This window comes from Amaranthus tricolor, chromosome 3 (assembly GCF_026212465.1).
Source record: "Amaranthus tricolor cultivar Red isolate AtriRed21 chromosome 3, ASM2621246v1, whole genome shotgun sequence".
Classification (NCBI taxonomy): domain Eukaryota; kingdom Viridiplantae; phylum Streptophyta; class Magnoliopsida; order Caryophyllales; family Amaranthaceae; genus Amaranthus; species Amaranthus tricolor.
The window spans coordinates 30,659,234-30,682,546 of record NC_080049.1 but is presented as its reverse complement, the minus strand read 5'-3'; the positions used below and the strand labels follow the sequence as shown (position 1 = coordinate 30,682,546).

At 34.7% G+C, this 23,313-nt stretch overlaps 1 protein-coding gene across 3 annotated transcripts; it reads right to left on the bottom strand.

Moving 5' to 3' along the window:
• Positions 1-292: 292 nt before the first annotated feature.
• LOC130808855 (cullin-associated NEDD8-dissociated protein 1) lies at positions 293-22,103 on the bottom strand. Of its 3 annotated transcripts, none has more exons than XM_057674373.1 (28): positions 21,994-22,103; positions 21,588-21,658; positions 20,842-21,011; positions 19,379-19,589; positions 16,824-16,989; positions 16,546-16,675; positions 14,960-15,074; positions 14,162-14,319; positions 13,936-14,059; positions 13,784-13,834; positions 13,621-13,703; positions 11,040-11,124; positions 10,830-10,931; positions 10,639-10,737; positions 8,809-8,919; positions 8,510-8,734; positions 7,597-7,689; positions 7,333-7,454; positions 7,080-7,242; positions 6,762-7,001; positions 4,958-5,206; positions 4,707-4,883; positions 4,462-4,608; positions 3,401-3,517; positions 2,990-3,158; positions 2,738-2,815; positions 2,316-2,454; positions 293-782 (listed from the first exon to the last, which is right to left on the bottom strand). In XM_057674373.1, the coding sequence occupies exons 2-28, from the start codon at positions 21,621-21,623 to the stop codon at positions 686-688; spliced, it is 3,657 nt and encodes a 1,218-aa protein (XP_057530356.1). In that variant the 5' UTR covers positions 21,624-21,658; positions 21,994-22,103; the 3' UTR covers positions 293-685. The 3 variants fall into 3 exon arrangements, with proteins under 3 accessions (XP_057530356.1, XP_057530355.1, XP_057530357.1); XM_057674372.1 differs by having other exon boundaries at positions 21,757-22,011; XM_057674374.1 differs by having other exon boundaries at positions 21,791-21,995.
• Between the last annotated feature and the right edge of the window lie 1,210 nt (positions 22,104-23,313).

Here is a 23,313-nt window from a genome sequence, read left to right as displayed (position 1 = left end):
CAAAAAACCATTAAAAGATATACATAAATCGACTTTTTAAAACCATTACAAAGGATGATATTTCATGATAATAAGAAATAGTGAAGAAAAACAAATATTTATAGATAAAAGATTTATTACGCGCAAATAACATAGCATACAATTAAAATTAATACTAAAACTCATTTATATTACCAACATTTGACGCCCCCAAAAATAACCAGAATGTTGTATGTTTGAGTCTTGTCTTCCTGTTTTTGGAGGTATGGGTGGAACTAATCACAAAATCACATGGTAATACTAATAAGTAGCCTTTGTTGAAAGTATTTTAGAAATAATTCCCATTGCAAATGTTTCCTATAAGAATTGAGCATCAAAAGCAGAAGGAAAAACCGAGCCATGGGAAACGTAATTGGAGAAACGTTACACATCGAATCCCCTGGCTACAATTGTCAGGATTAAGTAAAATTCTACGCAAGAAAACAATGAGTCTACAGAACCAAACTATGAACAAAGTATCAAGGACTTTGCCCGTCTGTACAAACGTTACCTACTAGAAAGCCGTTAAGTCTTGTATTTATCCTACGACTCTTCAAAATTCATGTAAGCATTACTTCCCATCACAAGCTCTATCAGTTGCTTCACTTGACTTTCCCGCCATTAGTAGCTCAGCACTCTTTTAGTCAGCCTAGAATGTTCTAGACTGTCACTCGTTGCGGATGGAGTGATATTTTTCGGATAGCGTGGGAGATTTTGACACCTCATTCATGAGGTTTTTGAACCTAATGCTGCAATCTCCACCACTGCACCAAACAGAGCATTAGAAACATAAATTAATAACTGTCCAGCTACTTCAGTTCCATATTTTCTTAAGCAGCTCGCCTCGTATATAATATTATTGTATGCAAAGACTGGCAACCCAAAGATTGGGTACAGATTGAACTTACATATTAGTTCACGAAAATGATGCACATATGAATTCACAAGACTCAATTTCCAATTGACACTTCAACATTAGAGGTACACTGCACCTCAAGGACCCATTCACATTAGCAGATGATTTCGTATGATGTGATACTCGCACTTTCAAAAAACACTAAACGGGTTTTTCAATAAATATCATTTGATTCAAAATGACTAATTTTATTTTATTTTCTTGAAATCTAAGTAAAGGACTAATTTTCTTGATAAAAGAAGAGCCTCACTAGCAAACATCTGAGAGCACCCAATGCCTTTTCAAATCAATGAAATTGAAAGATATGTAGACATATTAAGGGACTGGTATCATGGGGAAAGTACAATAATAAGACATATGCCCTAAGGCTACGAAGTATGAACCCAATGCAATCAAGTGTCAATTGGAAACAACAAGAGTTATCATAAGGTTAAGGTTGCGTATATCCGACCCTCCAAACTCAGCAAGGCAGCAGCCACTTAACAACATTGGAGTAGTTTTGAAAATTTTAAAAATTTGGATAATTGTGTTATGAGTCAAGCCAATAAGATATAATCCGTCTCTTCCGTAACAGTTTAGACATGCTATTGCACTTTATTGCAGGAACGGGGGAGGGGGAGGGGGAGTGAGAGTGGGAAGAGTTAGTTGGTGGGATAAAAATGGAAATAAGTGAGGGGATAAAAATTACGTAACATTCATATTGGAAAGGGTAAAAATGTTAAGAAACACATGGGGTACCACTTGTAAAAAATAAAATTTTGATCTCCCGAACGTTAACAAAGTACCACATTGTAAGAAATAAAATTTTGACTTCACAATACCACCAAATCACCCCAGCTAGTAAGAGGCTCCCATCTAGGGAGAGTTAAGGACGGACATATACAAGATTACCAGTCACAACCTTACCCATGACTATGAGGAATACATGCTTCAGGCATGAAATGTATCCTTGCTGCCATGAAAGATAACAAGAGAAGCGCGATAGATCCATTGAAACTAGAGGTCAATCACACAAAATGAATGGTATTTCCAGCACCCAACAGTTTTTTGTGAACAGTAGAAATAACATGTACTGTTCACCATTTATAAAATAGGCTTTTTTTAAAGTGGGATTACTCGTGAGTTTTCCTTCTTTTAAATGGTGAAAAGTACAGATTTTGCGCAGCTCACAAATAACAATTAGGCCCTAGTGCCTTCTAATATTTGCAGAAGTTACAAAAAGTTAAGTTATCCTAAATTGAGAAGTGAAGTGGCCAGAAGTAGCGCCAGCACAAAGTTCATAGCTTTCGTGAAAAGATACATTAGCAAGAGCTTCCACAGAACAAATTAAAAAACCAAACAGCATCCAAAATTGAAATATAAAAGGTAAATAGTATATTACCTGATGCGATTCAAGGATGCAATTGCTCTTAGAGCACTTCTTATCATGTCCTGATTACGATCTACTTCTTGCTTGACAGCATCTTGTTTTGGCTTGAAATTAATAGTCTTCTGTAGAGGATCCACCAGTGAATCTAAAACTAGCAAATTCACAAATGGATATAGATAAACATCATCAGCATTGTAACACCTAAAACTATAGATTTAACACTCGATTTGCCCAAAACTCCCAATCCAGTGATTGTTGTAAATTGCTTACATTTATTGAATATAGGAAAAAAATCTTTCAAATAAACTTGATGAAAGGTGAAGTTTAGCTTGAAAAAAAAATACTGCTTAATTGACTCCGATTCCAAAATGCAACATTAAAAAGTCGTTAAGATGGAGGGTGTAAAAAGAAACTCAACAGATGTGGATACTAACCTGCCAATACCGCAGATGGGCACTTATCTGCCAGTTTAGAAAGGATAAGGTGGCAAGGCATTTTAACATCATAGTGATCTGGCAACAGGAAAGGAAACTACTTAATGAAGGATTGAAGGTAAAACAAATAAGAATCCAATTATTCAACTAAGCAGAACAAACAGCAAAATTTAATACTAAGATCATGCACTTATACAGTTATATTTATTCTTTCCTCTCAGATAACAAATCTACTTTGTAACAAGACCTTACCATCCAGACCAGATTTCAGATAGGGGATGATAAAAGATGATGGGTTGACTTGATCAAGACAATGGTCCAGTAAAGTATCAACACATTCAAACGCTGCTTTTCTGAGTTCAAGACCGTCATCCACAACATGCTTAAATGGACCCAGATCAACTGTTCGAATCAACTCTGGCTGCATCACATTGTGAACAAAATAACACCATGAATAACACACACACACATATAGGTTAGGAGGGTCGGATGTAAGCAACCTTATCGTTGTAAAAACATAAGGTCGCTTCTGAGTGACCCTTGTAATCAGCTTATATTGTTAAAAATTAAAAGCAATTTACTTCTCCAAGATTTAAAAATTGTTTGGAAAACGGGACTAGGGGAAAAAGTAGCACAAACACTCCCGAGAATATTTCAAGTTACCTTAACCACAGTCTGATCATAAAGAAGAGGCAGCAATTCTGGCAAAAGCCCTTTGATGAGATTTGGCTTATTATGGGCAGCTGTACTCAATGCCAAAACTGCTGCACGTCTAACATGCTGCATTAAATGACAAGGAATAAATTAAAACTACTGAAATGCCCAGGTCTCATGCAATCTCAATTCTCATAGGCAGAAAAATTTCAGAGCTCTAACAAAAGGAATATTTGGCAATGAGACAATAGCAGCTACAGTTGAAATCATAAATATCTTCAAAGAACATTAAAGCATAAAAAATGGAGTGGTTACAACTTAGAATTCTAAAAACACCTTCACTTTCAAAAAGACATACACGTGGTAATCTATATAATTATTTTAATGCATTGCATTTTACAAATCTTTATTAGTGACAACTTTATTAAGTTGCTGACTATTGTAGACTACTATCTCGTGTTATAACTTATTTTGAATGGAAACATATAACTGCAGAGCAGCCTAATACTACAATATTCTGGGATAAAATGGTGTGGTGTGATTACAACTGCTTATCAAATCATAGAATAAATATCTTCTTTACAAGTATTAATAAAATGGTAACTCAAATAATACACCAAAGGATGGAAATTACAAACCCAAACCAAATACTTGTATTTAGCATCTAATCAGACCCTAATTTTGACATCTCAGAGATATGTTTGATATTTTTACTCAATTCTAAGACACATTTTATGCAATTACCATGCAATTCTTTTCATTTCCCGTTTCTTCCTCTTTACTTAACATCACAATACAACCAGCATCCCAGGTATAACGTAGAATCAAAAACTAGTTTTCGAAAATTAGGCTCTCAAGTTTCAACAGGTCAATTTCTGTTTCAACATATAAAAATATAATTGTAGCTCATGTAAGAAGATTATAGCATGTAATCTTGTCCCATTACGCACAGTTGAGCAGAAGGACAAGACATTCCAGCCAATCAAAATCCACAACAGAGTAGAAAGAAGTATTCTGCTCAAGCTCAAGAAATGATAAATTCATTGAAGTGTGAGTAACCAGAAAATTACCCGATCCTGATCCTTGATTAGCATTAAAAATGAGGATATCTCAGGATGCAGTATTTCATCTATCTTTTCAGGCCTCTCCACCAGAGAATATTTTATGGCAGTGACGGCAGTTGCCCTAGTGAATCCAGCAGGACTTGCAGTTCGCATCTACCCAGTCAAGAACACAGGAACAAAACTTAACACCCCTAATAGGAATTCATAGTACCAAAAATTTCAAAGATAGAGACTACATCAAGCATATATACCTTAAGTGCAGAGACAAGTTTAACGGGCTCAATGAGAGCGATTTTACCAAGGCATTCAGCAACCACATTGCGAACACCCTCCTCTTCACTTTCACAGTGATTAAACAAAAGGTTCAAAATCTTGTCAACACTAGAGGCCTGAAACTCAGTTTTATCTGTTGATTGTCTTACAATAACCTAAACAACTCAAACATAAAACAATTCAGTCAACGGATCATATTCAGAAGGAAGAGAATGGCTTAAGCATCAACCTCTTTCAGAGAGTGAAGCAGAAGATATTGCTTCTTTTGTTGATGATCTATCTGGTCCAGTATAAAAGGAAGATACTTAGACAAATTCCCAACAGCTATGTTTCCAAGGGCGTAGGACGCTGCAGATTTTATCTCTTCGAATGGAGATTTAAAAGACTCGATAACAATATTCTCAATATGCAAATGTGAGCTCAAATCTTTCCTTCTTCCTATTTCTCCCAAACAGAGCAAGGCCAGGTGTTGCTTTGCCTGAAAAGAAAATAGAGATCGTCAGAAGAAGATCCAAAAACTCACCAGAAATTCCAGCTTCAAATGATCACACTTAGATCTAAAAGAATCGGCATAGAATAAACATAAAGGATTGAGGCAAAAACTACTATTGGTAACTAAGAGAAACAAAGATGATCAGGCAAATCACGCAGCAGAAAATTGCACAATTTTATGCATTGTTCCATTGAAATGTACCAAGTTGTATTCTCACCTCCAATAGTAAGTGACCATGAAGTTTGGTATATTGAATATCAATATTGCAAAAAAATCAAGTACCATTTAATATCATAATTTAATTTAAGACGGACACTATTCCAATTTTAGAGATTCCAAATAGCATAGTATATTTTTACTTCCAAAGCAGGGGGAATGATAATTTGTAAGGCACTAGATGGTAAGCATTGGAGTTTATTCAAGACTTATCTCAATCTCATCCAGTAATCCTCATACAATTTGGGTATCAAAAATGGACAAAAAGTCAGAGTGAACCTCATACAATGCAACAAGGAGAAAATTTGCTCTAGCTACAATAAAAAGGTGCCCTCTCGCATTTCACACACAGGGAAAAAAAAAAGGATCAACGAATTAAAGCTTTGAGATTCTAAAAAGCTCAAGACATATTCCGTGTTATGCAAAAGAAGCATGTCTTTCCAAATGAATTATTCTTCATTGTAAAGATTGGAAATGAATGCAGCAAGTGACGCCACCAAAGAACCTTATGACTGTTATATGAATATCCAACATTCTCAAAACACCACAAAGTCTAGGGATACTAATGAGCCACACTCAGAACGAGCCTGTGCAGGCTCGGCTCGAGCTAAAAGCTCAATGATCCCAAACATTATGGACTTGACACAACTTGAGGCTTGATTTCAGCTCCAATTTGTAACACTTAAACTCTTAAGAAATAACTTTTTGACTCAACATAATCAAGAAAGTTCTGGTACATTGTGAGAACTTGAAGTAACAAGTCTCCAATAAAACGTTTATATTCAAATGGTAGTATCAAGCTAATTAGATTTAATAATATAATTTTAAGCATATATTATATTATAACGTATTCAAAATTATTGAGCCAGTTCATGAGTTTTTTGAGGCTAGCCTAGGCAAGCTCGGCTTGACTAATTATGATCTCGATCCGAGCCCGAACTCACTTGAGTCAAACTCACTCAAGCCGAGTTTTGACTGACCTAAACTCAAGTAAATTGCATGCTACCCTGACTCAATAACACCCATAACAAAGGCAACTATCAATTCCCCACTCCAAAACTTAGAAGTTTAACAGAGAGAAGATACGCTGTTAAGAAGCCATAATTAGCAACTTGTTTTATTTTTCAAATTCATATCCCTACTACAGAAGACACATACATATATTCTGAAGAAAAGAAATTCATAACATAAAAATGACATCCAATAGCAAAATAGTCATTCCCGATACTCCAGAGCAACAAAAAGAGCACATTTCAATTTTCGAAGACAGGCAAGCAAAGACTTATAAGAAAATATTCCTATACAACTACGAAGTTGAACTTACTGAATTGTTGGTACTATCACCCTTCAGAATTTCCGTCAGCATACCCACAGTAGAGGAGCACTTGTCATCACCCGCGGCTAGGCAAAGAACAGCAACGCACTGAGCAATTGAAAACATTGCTTGTTTAGCCACACCACCCGACTGAGGGGATGGTTTAGCACTTGAAAGCAGAGACTCCAGCAAATTTTCAAAGCTTTTATTAGCTGAATATACCAGACCAGCAAAAAAATTCTGCAAGGCCTGTAACATTCCAGGAATTTTCTTCAGCAAGAAAAAATGTAACTAGGCAAAAGTAGAAACTAATGAACAAATTGATACCATAAGTGCCTGCCCCTGGAGCAAAGAGCTCCTCACTAATGCTAATGCCTGAGGAAGAACTTTCTCCCTCACAGTTAAGCCTACATTTGGGCTTGATCTTCTGTCTGTCATTAAAGTGTAGCACAGCTCCAGAGCAAGAGCAGTCATATGCAAGTCAGAATCACTGGTAAACAAGCAAAGTATGTAATGATTAATTAAAATCCATAAGAATTAAGACACAGCAGATAACTACAGATAAGATAAAAAAAAGCACCTTATAAGAGTTGATAATTCCACAATAATGACTTCATAAGCTGACGAAGTAATTTTGTCACCATATGCAACTATCAGAGAATTCAGTGTCCCCAGAGTTGCTTGTCTGAGTGCTCTGTTAGCCTATTTGCAAATTACAACAGCAAGATATCAGCAACTAATTTACTGGCCTAGTTAGATTCTAAGTCTCAGATCTCAGCAGATAACCTTAGATCACAACAAAGATAAAACTTTGGGATAAGAATAATTCACGCGATCAGCATACCTTCCGCAAAAAGGCTGTTAGCTCGGCAATAACATTCTCCAAGACACAAGACAGATCAATATGAAGTGGAGAAGCAGCAATGACAGCAAAGGCCTGGGCAGAACAAATAAGAACATCAACACCTGAGTTCATTTTAATGACAGGAGCAAAACTAATTATGAAGGAAGTGAATTCAATCTCCATGGAATTGAAGCATTGCATTTTGGTATCTAACCATCGAGTATAGAAGCTAGCCCAGGAGAAACTTTATCTACATTTAAATCACACAAAATTGATGACATACAAACAAACCTTCATTGATGGCAAACAAATGTAGCACGTAAACAAAAAGATTTCCCACTCTAAAATTCTACAGGTACTAGGCACATCTAGAACACAAAATCTAATAAGGATAAAATATGAAGTCCTACAATTTAACACCACCACAGAGACATAGCAGATTCTAGGAATCATCTCAATTAATCTGCAAATTGGTGACAAAAATGAATCATGTAAATGTAAGCTTTATGCCCTTGATCTCAAACCCAAATTCTCTGTGGAGCATGATCAAACAAGCAAACAGACAAATCAGAAAAACATCTCTACTGATAGTCTTCTCCATAAATTGCTTCTAACCTTGCTTCATTACTTTCAAGTTCCATAACTTTCGAGCAAGATCGACAGTTGAGCATTAAAGGTCAAAGTCACGAACAAATAGATATAGAATATGTTCAATAACACCAGTATGTCAGACTGGACAATTCCGCAAAAATCTAAACTTGAGGAAGTATATAATGAACAGAAAATGCACCAAAGCCCCATAAATCCACTTCCTTCATACTCAAAAAGCTCCCATAAGAACCATAACCATCCATTATTCTATGTTACGATTAGAAAATCTAACAGCTCTGAAGTTACAAGCAGAAAAACGAACCTTCACTGCAGTAAGCCTTGTTATCTCATTTCCCATGCGATCAACAAGCACAGGAAGACACAAAGGTAACTCCATAGTAAGATTGTCGCCAAATGATGAAATAACAAGTCCCATGCAGGTTATGGCGCACTCCTTAACCTCCTGATCTTGATCTTGATTAGTTAAGCGTGTCATGATAGCATGGTATATAGGATGAACAAATGGCTTATAGTCAAAACCAGAAACCTACACAAACAAGGACGACTGAGACAAAGAAGCTTTAACCGATAACATTAACATAAATAAACCAAGAATCACACCTCAATATTTGGACGCAAAACTCTGACAAGTTGTCCACAAACTCTCAATGCCTCAGCAGTAACTTTGTAATAACGCTCACCAACAGCAGAGAGTACAGGACCAGAAAGTGCCTGAACAGTATAGGTTACAGATTCTTAAAAACAAAAAACTAATGCAAGTACACAAGGGTGGAACAAAGAGTATATGGGTCCCATTTCCTATTTTATGTTTAGAAAATTGACACCCTTCATCAACCATTTAAAAATTAACAGAAGACAAAATATTATGCAATGCTCTTTAGTACGGTACTTAATAATTAGATACAAACCATTAAAATAATAAACAAATATTAAAATTGCTAGTTTTAATGTCATATACCTAAAAATAATAGAAGTTGAGAAAAGACTCAAATGTCAAATATAACTACAAAAGTAATCAAAATGTAGTACTTATTATCAAATAAATGGTGAAATAGGGACCAAAATTTAACAATAGTTGGTTTCAAACCCTTGACCAACAATATCACTAGAAGGCGTGCTACCAACTAAGCTACATTTGATTGATGAACCATAAGGAGTTTGTTAATATATGAGTTCCATGTTTTCTGGGGCCCTAGGCGGTCGAGCACCTTGAATGGGCTCAGAACCGCCACTGCAAGTACACATTTGTACCAGTTTAAGTACCATGAGGCATCCAAACATCAACACCACGTGGGATCAATGTACAAGTATAAAAATAACCCTCAAAAAAACAATGGTTGGATTTCTTGTCGGGTTATGAAAGCTGAGCAGCGAGATCAGGTCCTCATGAATCCTTTAAAGAATAGGAGATTCCCATATTCCTGATAACCATTAGTTCTATTGTTAGTAGCATTATAATTATCAAGTTAGAGTTCTCACCTCTTGATAAGTTAACCCCCTTTACGAACAACCAAACCATCCTGATGTCCATAGCATTTCTTATTCCACATCCTACCTATTTGGTATCAAGAAGTAGCCCAAGGTGATGGGAGTGATGATTTTGATGAAAAAGTGTCTTAAAAAGAACTTTTGTGGGAATTCTCTCCAAGAAAAGGTACTCACCATAAAGACGATCATTAAAAAGGTAGGATGGTATTTATGTCTCACAAAAGGTGAGATGGGTATCACACAAACCACTGCAATGAATAACAAAGGTAAAATTGTACAAAAGCATATAAAAAACATTATAACAACATTAAGTCACACCCTAAGCTACTAACTTCAAAACCTGACAAGAGAAGCACAAAGGAGGGAGCAAACTTGCACATAGCTCTAAACCAAGGGAGTGAAGTGCAATTTCAGTCACTATAAAAGGGTTTGCATAAAAAGAACACACAAGGGCACATAGACCACAATGGACATTTGAAAATAAATGCCCAAGAATCCCAAAGTTGAAAGTTCAATATCAAGCATAGTTAAAAATATTGGCCGCATCACCGCATTATAAAAGTATATAAGTAAACTGTGACAGCAATAAAGGTCAAGAATCCCGCAAAAGCATCTACATTCACAAGCGTTACTGCAACCGCATCCCAGATTTTGCACTACGATGTCAAGTAACGGTACGCAGAAAATTTTCATGTATTTTGGCAGGTCAATGCCTCAAAAACCACATTTGTTTCTCAATATTTGTCTCCCTGTTAAACCTTTCAATTGACAAATAGAGGACAACCCACCCATAACATAAGGGAGAAAGTAAAAGAAAATTCTAAAAACAACATCAAAAGCAGAATTTCTTATTTTAGCAAAAGGGCAATACTCTCTTCAAAGCTGTATTACCATTCAGCACTAGTATGTAAATAAGATGATTATAAAATATAATAACCATACCTTGATATGAGGATGGAAAACAAATGGTGAATGTGAAGCCAAAACTAATTTTGTAAAAACAAGTGCCTCAATTTTCAAATTTGAGGTAGACGAATTGTCCTGTCAATGTAGCAAAGAAGGCATAAGAATCCTGGAACAACCAAAAAGTCCAGCTTGTAATGAAATAAAAAAAATTAAAAAAAGCCACTTACTAGTAATGCCTTCTCTATCCCTGGAATTAAAGAACCAATTTGGTCAGCCAAACAGTCTGGCAAGACAACCACAAGTTCTTTTAATACGGAAAAGGCACCAACCTACCAAGATCGAGAATAAAATCAAGGAAGCCCTATAAAGAATAAAATTAAGAACATACGTAAAGTACTAGTAAAATGACCAAAATACAAAAGAACAAAGAGTCCAACCTTAGTTTTGATAGACTTTTCACGCAGCAGCCTATTTATAGATTTCACAATTTTTGGCACTTCTTGCTTTAGTAACCATCTTGGGCTGTACAAAATATTAGAATCCACCATCAGTTTACAACAATGGCATGCAACAGCCAACATCCGTGTCACTGCTCCAGTAGTAACATAGGTTCTCATGAGACACAAGAAACAAAAATTTATTCCTATAACAGCTCAGATAAAGGAAGATAACTAGCTAGTCGCGTGCAAAAAGAAGAAAATTATACTAAAAGTTCAAACGATATTCTATATGATAACGACTAACGACCTCAGATTTCCGAAAATTCTCTGAGATTGGAAATCCAAATGGTAGCCTTAAATTGTATTGACATTGGGTGATCTTTTCGAATTAAAAGTGACTTTTTATCAAAAGATTTTTTTTTTTTACAAAAAAATTTAAAACTCCCTATCCTAGCCCAACCACCCTCCCCTCCCCTTCCCTAGCCACTGAGGATACTCCTCACCAACAAAAGAACCTCCTCATCCTCTATTGTTTCCCCTTAAAACGAAACTACCACTTCCCTCCTCTACAATCAACACTAAAACGACCCCCTCATGAAAACCCCACCCAATCTTCCGCACTGCCAATACCACCTTCCTAATCATTATAACCCACCCAAAACACCTTAAACCATACTGTAAAAAATCCTTTCGGACATTGCCATGATAACAATCACGAAAAACATGCGAAAAACTTCGGGTTTTGCAATCGTGGCAAGCACAAAAAGCTTTACAATATTATCGTGAAACGATATTGCGCATGGTATTTTTCACTAGATCAAATCCATGAGGATGAGCATTGAAAATGATATATTGGTTCATGTAAATGCCCCAATCTTTTGGTATTAAGGCCCTAGAATTGGCATTGTTGTTGTCGATGTCTTAAACCTATTTTAGACGAAATTTGATCCAATATAAGCAAAGATAAAGGCATGACACTAATACATTGATTATAAGCTGAAAATACAACCATAACACCATTCATATAGCAAAGGTCTTGTATCACAAAAGGTAAACCAAATATAACCATTACCGCAAAAGAAAAAAGACAAGTTTTCAAGCTTGATGTAAACGGGAGAAGTTAATTTAGTGTTCCAAATCGTGTTTATGTGTAGTTTCGGTGCCTACCTGCGTTTGGCATAGTTTCGCATTCCACGCTTCAATGCCTTCAACAACCAAAAAGTTTTTTTTAAGGTGTGAATTGGGTTAATGTGAGGAGAGCGCTTTTGTGGGTTGGGGTCTTAGGGATGGTAGGGGTTCTTGACTGTGAGGGGGGGGGGGGGGAGGAAAGGGTGGCCGTATGTTGATGGTGGCAAAAGGGGAGGGTAGTGAGAAGGAGAACAAGCTAAGTGGAGAGTATATTTGAGATTTTTCTCCTTTTAAATTAAAATAGAATTTATAATTACCAAAAATTAATTAAAATTGGTTTTTTGATTTGAATTTCGAAAAGGTCACTAAATATTCACAATTATAATTAAGGGTCACCATTTGGATTATCAAATCTTGCATTAGCTCTAGGAAGGAGCAAATCTAAGAGTTAGAGCAATTCATTATTTGCACCAACTAAAGCAATCTTCAATATTTTTCAGTTAAAACATCACATCAGTTTTTTTATATAATGAAAATTATATAAATAGGAAATAGTCTAAATTACATATTAGGGATAAGAAATACCAAATGAAATCAGCTAAAACCTATATTACAATCTCCCAATTACTCCTACAAAGATTATTTTAAGTAGCGTGCTCAAAAAGGCCATTTGCTTTTGCCCATTGTGACGCTAAGAATTTAGCTTTGTCCATTTTCAACAGTAAAACCGATCACTAAACTTCGCTTGTTCCTCCCCAACCAATCAAACCAAAGAATTGCATAGCATTAGCATCTCCATACAGTTATGAGCTCCCTCTTATTTCCAAAGCCCGATGATAAAAGAAAAAAAATCCCCAATCCTCCTTAAAGCTACCCAACGATGCCCACTTATATAAAATAAGATGGTATCATCTGCATATTAGAGGTGACTAACCATTATGTTTGCTTTGGTTACTCTTAATCCTTCTATCAGACCTCTCTCAACTCTCTATTCTTTGTTGAAATGCATAGCCAAAACTACAACGAACAACTTATAATGGTATATTATATGTAGCCTCCCAATAAAATCCTTTAGCAGAAACCAAAATGATTCATGAATAAGAAAATCAAATTTTCAATGGACATAGCTTAAAACAAAAGAAATACTTTTGCTCCACATATCATAAGTTTGCTTCAGACTTACCAATTGTTTACACATAAACAAAAAGAAAAAAAATTGGATTACAATTACTTAAACTGCAATATAATCAAACGTTTAGTGTACACCTTAGTTCAAAAAAGATCTAGACAAGTTCAAGAATCAAACTGAAGAGGGTAGAACTCTAATTAAAATCAAACAAGCCATTCAATTAGAGGATTTGCAAAACATAACCATAAACATCTAAACTCCAAGATAAGTTATCAAATTTCAAATAGCTCAGGAGCAAAAGACGAGCAGAAAATTTCCTACCTCATCTCATCTGTGTCCATTTGCCCTCTAGTAACATTTCCGGTCTGCCTCAAGAGCTCAATAAATGTGTTAAAAACATCCGTCTACATTGGTGGAAAAAAATAAGAGAAAGTGAGAGGCTTGAACATGTGATGCAGCTAAGAAGCGAGTGCGTGTACTTTACCTTCACATTTTCTTCTCTTTCTTTAAACCTATCAATAAGCTTTGGGCAAGCCTAGAATATGATAAAACCACACGTTCATCAATTAGAAGACCTTTTTGAATATATTAAGCACCAAGCTTTTTCTTGTGATTTGAATTATTTAAGTTATATACCTCTTCAAACAGGTTTGATAACATCTCAGGTCGAGACACAATAAGTCCAGCTAAGCATTTTGCTGCAGCTCTTCTAACTTTCCAACTAGCATCCTCATCATCTGTATATTCATTGGCACTTTCGCTGGATACAAGGACATATCAAGGTTAAGTGTACAAATAACCAACCCAACCAGAAAAACTAAATTTTGAGTGCTACATCAAACATAAATGAGTAGTCACGTACTCATCTTCTTCTTCCTCATTAGTTTCATTATCAGTGTCTTCCTCCATGTTATCAGTAAAATTGGGATCGTAGCTAAGAAATTCAAGTGTAAGACGAAGAATTTCATCACAATAGGCAGAGATATCCCTTGGACATCTGAGTAGAAAACTCTCAAGAGCCTGCAGGAATTGGAACAAGGCACCAAAATGGAACACAAGAAAAATCAAATGCAATGACCAAATTCTAACCATTAGCCAAAAAAGCAACAAGAAAATAACATAAAGTTAGTTTTAAATTGTGAGGAATAAGGCTTTGGCATTGTTGTTTACTTATGCTAAAATCCCAAAATGAAACCAAATAATTCTTCCATTCTTTAATGTGAAGATTGTTTTCACGCTGAAAACTTCTCACACTTAATGGAGACCGCATATTGGTGACCCCAATAAAATGGGGTTGGCATGCATAAGAACGTTAAAAGGGTACATATGAAAGAGAAGGAATACGCGAATGTGTTTATATGTGGGATTTTGTCAAATATGTTTCAATGTGATTTTCCCAACATTAACTTCCCATATTTTTTATTAGATGTAACTATAGAAATTAATTCTAGAAGATCAACTTAAAGATCAAACAATATATCACACTATGTTCCCTCTTGGAAAGTTTAATACTTCTAAATGATTTGCATGTCAAAAAGTAATAATGTGACTAAAAAATAACACATGAAATATTTAGTAAGAACTTTCGAAAAGGCAAAACAAAAACTCCCAAAAATAAATTGATTATCCTATGTGACAACCGGCAAATAAAGTATAATACCTGTAGACTATATTCCCGTAGTTCTTCATCATTCTCAGACGCACTCTTGCAGTAATTGATGAGAAGTGGAACAGTATCTTGGAGATAAGGCCCAAAACGATAACCAACAGCACGACTGTCGTACAATATGTTTAAATTCATTAAGTGAAGGAATTCTACCATTGAGCAACAGAAAGAACCAAATAGAGAATTCATGAACACAACACAAGAAAATCATGGATAAATTGAAATAGTTCACTTAAAGAAGATTGCAGCAGGATGACAAACTACAGCATCATGTGATAAAGAAAAATTAAGTTTCTGTAAAATCCAAAACTCCATGGTGCAAAACTCCAAAGCCTAGAGATAAATAAAAAATTTGATTTATTTCAAATTTTCTTCCCGAGAACTTACAAAAAGAGCAAGTGGTATGCTTCAATATCACGTGTTTCCCTCTCTATGATAAAGTGTGATGTCACAAAGAAAAAAATAACATTGTTCCTAGCCCTCCTTATTTTACGCTGGTTAAACCATCCTAATAAAGATAATCAAGATGTAAGTTATGTTACTCGGACTAGGATCAGACACATAGCTCACTAGAGTGTTGCGTCATGTCAGAGGATCCCAAATGTGGGCGGTGTAAAAGTGTCGGATGTAAACATCGTAGTGTTTCAATTAAGCACTAAATGAAAATAAAGCGATAATATACACGCTAAAGGTATAGATCTTCATTGTTAGTTGACAGTGGTGCACAGCATCTTCTACGCTTTAAAAAGTTAGATCTTAAACCTACAAATTGCAAAAAATATCAATTTAAGATACTCAAAATGTTTGAGTTTCCGTGAGAGGTTTTGGTCTAAAGATCTAACACAGATGACTATCATCTTATGAAACAATTGACGTGTATTACAAGGCAAGGAAGAATGAAGTGTCTAGCTTCATAGTGATATAAGGATTCCAAAACAATATTTGGACAAGTGAAGGAGGGGCAAACAATTATTCAACTATGCTCAAATGCGTCATAGGTAGTGTCTAAGCCTTACATTCAAGACACTCCTAAATGAGCTAACATGATTGGTTCAAGATGAAAATGAAGTATTGTGGCGCATTATTTCGACATAAAAAATTTGTTTTGCTAGAAAAAATAGAGTGTGACAAAGCCAAGTTGGAGATATGGAGACAATTAAAAATCTCATGTGTTCAAGCTTAGTCGCAATAAAACTAAGTACACGGAGACTAGAATGCAATTATAATAATCATAAGGCAAAAATTATAATAATCGTACGTTAAGAAAACACTAGAAACATGTGGTTCGAAAAAAGCAATGTTGCACTAAAAATTAAAGCAGGTACGAATTTCTTGACAACCAAATCAGACAATGCCCAACACAAACAACAATATATGAGGAAGTAGCATACAAGTCAACATCCTCATACCCAATTAAATTAATGTTTTCATTGATCAAAACATGCATAATAGTTAATAAATCATATTAACCAATCTCTCGAACATAGAGTACAAAAGAAACCCAGTGCAAAAACACAAAACCACATCAAATAGTGTCGCTCAAAGCTTTAGATTTGAGCCGCACAATAATGTATAATTACCTCAAAGCCCCAATCATTTGAATGTTTGTTCGTGTCATTTCAGGCTTTGTAGCCTTACGCTTCAAAAGTCCAACAACTTCGACAGTAGTGTTTGTCAATAAATCATCAGACAAGCTTGAAGCAAGTGATGCTGAAGCAAAAAAAAACGAAAAACATAAACACGTTTACAACTTTAATTCCAAGTCCTAGTATCTTGTCCCAGGTGAAACCCAAAAACCATGCCCTGGAACAATTGGCAAATACATACTCCAACTCAACATTATTTAGTACTATATTACCTATGCAAGAAATTGTCTTCTTTCTAATAGTAGCTTGAGTGAAATTCAACTGAGACAGTAGTGCACGCAGCAACTCCTCGTGGTAAGCAACGACAAGACTCCCATATCTATGGAGAACATCACACAAGATATCAAGACACTCACATTTGATATCTGTACTTGATCCCTGTATCACATGCAGAAGACGTCGGATAACTAAACAGATTTAAGATTGTAGGGAAGAAATTTTCAAATAAACGAACCAAATATCATAATAACTCAACCAATGTATCATATTAGCTCAAACAAGTATGAAGAAAAAACGAAAAACAACCAATGTAATTTTTATCATATAAAAGTTGCAAATATGCAATTTTGAAATAAAAGAGGTGTTAAGTCCTTTTCATCATTTCATCCACTCACTAATATCATATTAACTCAAAAAAGAGTTGTCACTCTTAATATTCCAACTCTAAATTATGCTCCATTACGCTGAATAATGTGGACAGCTACAGGTTTTGGTATATCACTTCTACAAATCTAACTAGTGAGGACCCAGTCTGATGAGCTAAACAGGTCGCAAGTGTGTAGTTTGTTTTCTTCAAAGTGGAAGGTATTGTTGTTCTCATTCATGTGAGGGAATTACAGCCCAAATTGGTCTTTATGGATTGTGTTATTACAATACTCCATTGTCTTGCAGCTTTACTATGATTCAAAAACACGAGGGTTTTTTCTTTTGGTGATCATTTCGACCAATCATCTTGTCTTCACTAGGGATGATTATGTCAATGACCATGAAAAGAGGATGGGTCTAGTAATCTTGCTCTTGAATTTTAATTAGTAACGAGCACAACAAAATCCTTTAACTAAGAAAAAGCTCACAGCGTCTCAGCCATTATGCTCTTATGTTGGGAGATTTGGAATTTGATTTCAAAGTTACGAAAGCCAACATAGGTGACTTTTAAGAAGCTGAAAACACTGTAATAACAAGAATTATTTTATCAACGGAAGAAGTGTGGACAGAAAGTAATGATGATTGATGAATTGAAAGAACAACTTTTCATTGATGATTTGAGTATTGAAGATCAAAGAAAGACAAGAAATTTCATAAATTCCGGACAAGTATGTTCACTAGTGCAAAATGAGAAGGGTACAGGGATGCACTATCATCTGGAATGTAGTCTCCTATAAAGGTCTATGATCAGAAACAGAAGCAAGGCTTCGCGTAAATTAATTTTGATTAATATTATAAACATGTGATTATTAATAAGACATTGAAATTAAGCTGTATTACCAAAAAATTTCAGTTTTCACGAATTCACCTAGATGTCCTATGGCATCTCATAACGCTCATTTCTCACTAGAATAAAAAAGATTCAGTGTCGGAATTTTTTTATAAGAGAACAAAATTATAACACAATCCTTTGTTGCAAAATAACAATAATTAAGTTTTGCGGCAATATTGTTGCATAACAAATACAGGCATCAAGTACAACAATCCTATTATCCAAGAATCAATTCATAAAATGATTATGTTGAGATGCACAGCTTTTAAGATATTATAAATGATACAAGTTACAACAGATCATCTCAAGTCTACCAATTCTACAATCACTAAAGTTCAATGACCACAAACAAAGTCCACCATTCATTAGTTCACTATTTTAGGAACAGACATACTCAAAAACTTTGTTCCTTACAATCTTCGGCTATAAATGCTACCATTTTCATTTCGACAAAGTAGATTAAAGGTCTATAACATATGTTCTTTCTCACATCAGTGACAGTAAGTCTTATGAACATATATTGTGTGAAGCATCATTTCGGTTCCTCTATGGCCCTACAAGCACCTGTGAACTTTGAGCAGTGTCAGGAGAAGATTATGCATACAAACATTTTTTTCCTTACAATCTTCGACTATAAATGTTGCATTATCCTTTGGACAAAGTAGATTAAAGGTCTATAACATATGCTCTTTCTCACATCAATAAGTATCATGAACATATAGATGCTACTTGAATTGTGTGAAGTACCTCTATGGCTCAACATGCACCTGTGAACTTTGAGCGATGTCAGGGAGAAAATTATTCATACAAATATTCTTTTCCCTATAACTATTAGTAGCACTAGTTGACGAGTAAATTTCATTCTAGTTATAGCAAGTATAATTCCATTTTATTCTACTAATGATTTAAGCATAACTTAAAGAAAGTTCAATGACTAGACCAAATGACTCCAACTTAAGCAACCAAGAGATAAGGTTACAACTTACCCCAACATGCAAACTAATTACAGAAAAACCAAAGTACAAATTTATAGTTCCCTTATTTGGTTGCAAGAAATTCAATCTAATTAAAATCTCATCCCCCCCCCCCCCCCCCCCCCCGGTAATTGTATGGGAAAGAATCAATATTTTCGGGGGTAGGCTCTTTTTAATTTCTTGTTGTAAAAATCAGTGAGCCCTAATTTCTCAAGCTTCTTTCCTAATGAAACAAAAAGAAAATTAGTATCCAAGTAATTTTCAAAGCTTACACGACAGACTTCATGCCGATTAAAAAAAAATGATTGATACTCACACTATCAGTAATTCCTTTTATCAATTGAGGTATAAGAGAATCAAGTAGAGTTTGTATATCAGATGTGCTGGTGACTTCAGAAACAATAGTCTTTAAAGCTATGCTAGCAACGTCTCGGTGTTGTTCTTTCAAATTCAAGAGTTTGACACTGAGTTTGCTCGTCATATCTAGCACCCTTGAACAGTTAACCTTCTTCACTAACGGAGCAAGACTGCAAAATAGGGTGCTTCGATCAAAAAGTATTCTAAGGAACATAATAAATGCTATTCTAGCAGGCAATTACAACATATTGCAATAATAAAAAATGCTTGTACATACTATATTTTCTATTGTACCAACAGTACCCCCATTACCCTTGCCAAGAAAAAAATTAGAAACCTACCACTAAATGACATTCCTCAAAAAACTTATGTAGTATTGGTCTCTTCCACGGAAAGCTAGGACAGACAACATTCAAATATGACCACTAGTTGGTGCAAATAAGGAGAAAAAACCTTTATTTGAACAAGGCTTTAACAACTTGCTTCCCACACTGCATTTGGCATTTCTTTGGGCTTATGTTCCAAAAAGAATTTTAGAGATTCTTTTTGTTAGTACCAAAACAGTAAAATCGCATAAAATTCAACAGTTGTATAAGAAAGCATTAACCTACACAGCCAAATGTAGCTTGTTTCTTCTCTAAGGTAGTGTTTGCCCCATTTTACATTGTCATTGGAAACCACAGGAATCGGCTCAATTCCACAATTCCAAATTTTAGATATGTGAAACATAGTATTTGGGTCAATTTAGCGTATGGAAATTAATTTCAAGGTGTTAAACACACCATATAAACGTATTCTTTTATCTTAAAGAGAAAGTTGCACTTGCAATAGAAGGAAATGATAGCCTTAAGCTTAACTGACCTTTATCCACTCACTAGCCAGCTCCAATTCTAGACTAGTAGACTTAACAAAATTCATTTTTCAAAAGATGGTAGACCGAGACAAAATGAGGTTGTACTTTGAACACATTCATTCTAGATTAGTGATTACAGTGAGTGACTAGAACTAAAGACAATGATTTTAAAAACTGCAAACCTTCCCCTTATTTTCATACAGAACATCAATCAAATATCAAAACTGGAAACAAGGAAAAACGAACTTTTAACACTTCCATCCTTCTTCCACTAACTAAAACTATTTCCCTTAAGGCTTTAATGGTTGACATAATGCTCTAACTATCACAATCAAACAACCAAAAAAAATCAAAACACAATAGCAATATACCAACATGTAGCTTATCTATGACAAATCACAAAGAGATGTAGCGCCTCCATTCTCATAGATAGCAACAGCATACAGGAAAAGTCGTGTTGATTAATCATTAATGACATCCAAAAATATATGAATAGCAAAAGCAATCTAACATCAGGTAAACCCCAGACAAGATTGATAACAAAACATATGGAAAATAAAACAGCTTACCATTTGACAGCCAATGCAGAGACATCCCCAGCTGAATCATCAAGTTGCTGAAGAATTGTATTAGCCAGTTTAATCTCCAAATCATGATCAACCTTAAATTCTGGCTTGGTTAGTTCATTCAACAGATCTGAAGTCGCCATATATCGGTAATCTTTATCTTTACCGGTCATCTACAGTCAAGAAAAAGGAATACAGTTTTTTACTCGGGGGTGATTAATCCTTACATAGGCGGTGAAAATCGAACCTTTGTTATAAAGATGAAATGAAAAGCCATCAAAACCTAGTCCTAGACTAACCCATAATCCTCAAAACAATGCAAAATAAAAAAATTAAAATGTACGTTGTAAAATGCACACTCTACAATAGTAAGTGATACAATCAAGATGACATGGAAAACAAAACAAATGCTACGAAACAAAACAAGGGTAAGACAAATCTAAAAGAATGTTCATATGTTTCACCAAACCCAAGTACAAGAAAACAAGCCAACAACATTTCATAGCATCGTTAAATATCTCTCACCTAGGCATGGTTTGGGTCTAGACTCTAGTGTAAGCAACTTCACTCTTGTAAGGGATGACAAATAACTTGACTACAATTAGAAAATTAAAACTTCACATAAGGATTGCACGCAATTTTAATAAATCATTTACCCTGTAACATAAATAACAAACAAAATACAAGTACTACTAGAAGATCACCAATTTTCCAGAATGAAAACAAACCCAACAGAAAAAACATTATACCTTTTCCAGTATCCCTATCAGAGCCATGTTCGCCATGTTTACTCAGCCAATTTCACGGTACAAATTACAATCTGTAGAAAGAAAAAACCCCAATTAAAACGGAAAAATATAATAAAGATAAACCCTAAAAAACCCAAAACAAAAATTAAGGGGAAGCCCTAGTACAGACATTGAAATCAAAACATTGGTTTGAATAATGTAACTGAAAAGATTTGGAGTAAAAGCGATGACAGTAAAAGTGGTGGGTAGATTGAGCGAATAAGGGAGCAGTGAGTAGTGAAGTGACAGAAAACAACATCAATGGGAAGTACGCAAAAGCGTGAAGAGAAGAGTAAAAGCGAAAGAGAGAGGAAGAGAGAGAGGGAGAGGGGAGAGGGAGAGGGAGAGAGAGAGAGAGAGATCGGACCCAGAAAAAAGGAATGTTCCAGATGAAGAGTGGTGTTTGCAGAGGGGCAAAGCGAGTAGTCTATACGTCGAAGAAGAACGTAAAAGAACAAAAACATCGACTAGTTGCTCAATGAAACATTGAAAAAAAAAATAAGCTTATAATCAAAACAAATTCTCAAAATAAACTTCACCAAAATTTAATTTCTAAAATAAAGATCTCTGTTCGAGCTTAAGATACGGTATATTAACAGCGAATAAGGAAAAAAATTTAGTTTTATTTTTTTGTCCCTTTTAACGTTGTGATATTTTCTCATTTTGTAGCAGTAAATAAATAATTCTGACTTTTTTTTATCGGTTTCTTTAACAACGAACATACTTTATCTCAGCTTTGGCTTGGAGACGCTTGTTTGGGAATTAAAATTGTTTGAAGCTTATTTTGAGAATTATTTTTTATAATAAGCTTTTTTTGGTTTCAAAGTAGTCCCATGATCCATCAAATTCTGATTAGATAACTTGAAAATCGAAAATTTATGGTTATAATTCAGAAATTTTATTTGTTGATACAGCAATGATTATACAAAAATACGAACAAATATTGGGTTAAATTTGACCTAAATTCAAATTTGATTGTCTTAATTGATTTTCAGTTTTACGTCTTTATTTTTAATGTATAGCAACTAAATTTTAGCCATTTTTTTAAAATTAGTGTTTCTTTGTCGCAATCTTAAAATATTTGTAAGTTTAAATGGATTTAGTCCACAGTGTTCTTATTGTGAACTCTTTCTTTTATTTAAGTCACGAGTCAACACTCCTCACTCTCCATTTTACTTAATTACACTCTTTAAATTTAAGGTTGGTGGTTTGGTGCACACTATTTTAATATGTACTAAGTCCATATATGATCAATTGCAAATATATATGTTGATTTTTCTCACATATAAATCTTTTTATAAAAAAAATATTTATGTTTTTAGACAAATAAAAAATTTAATTTTTGGTGATTCAAATTTCCATTACTTTGAAAAATATGACATTTACCCTCGATTTTCAACTAAAGAACTTTCATGTAACCCTTAATAAATTTGTTCCTTATAATTTTCATTGGAATAAGCACGTTTTTCTGAGTAAACTGTCTTACAATTTAATTATGTGCTTTTACCAATTGTAATCAGACTATTAAATATAATAAATCTATAGTAATTTATCACAGTTTAAGAAATAAAATAATAAAGACTCGTATAGACCCCCACTTATGTAAACGAAAAGATCTTGTTTAAAACCCGATCCCTTCAATTCAAAGCCTATTTCACTTTAGTGGGTTGCACGATTACAAGGATTC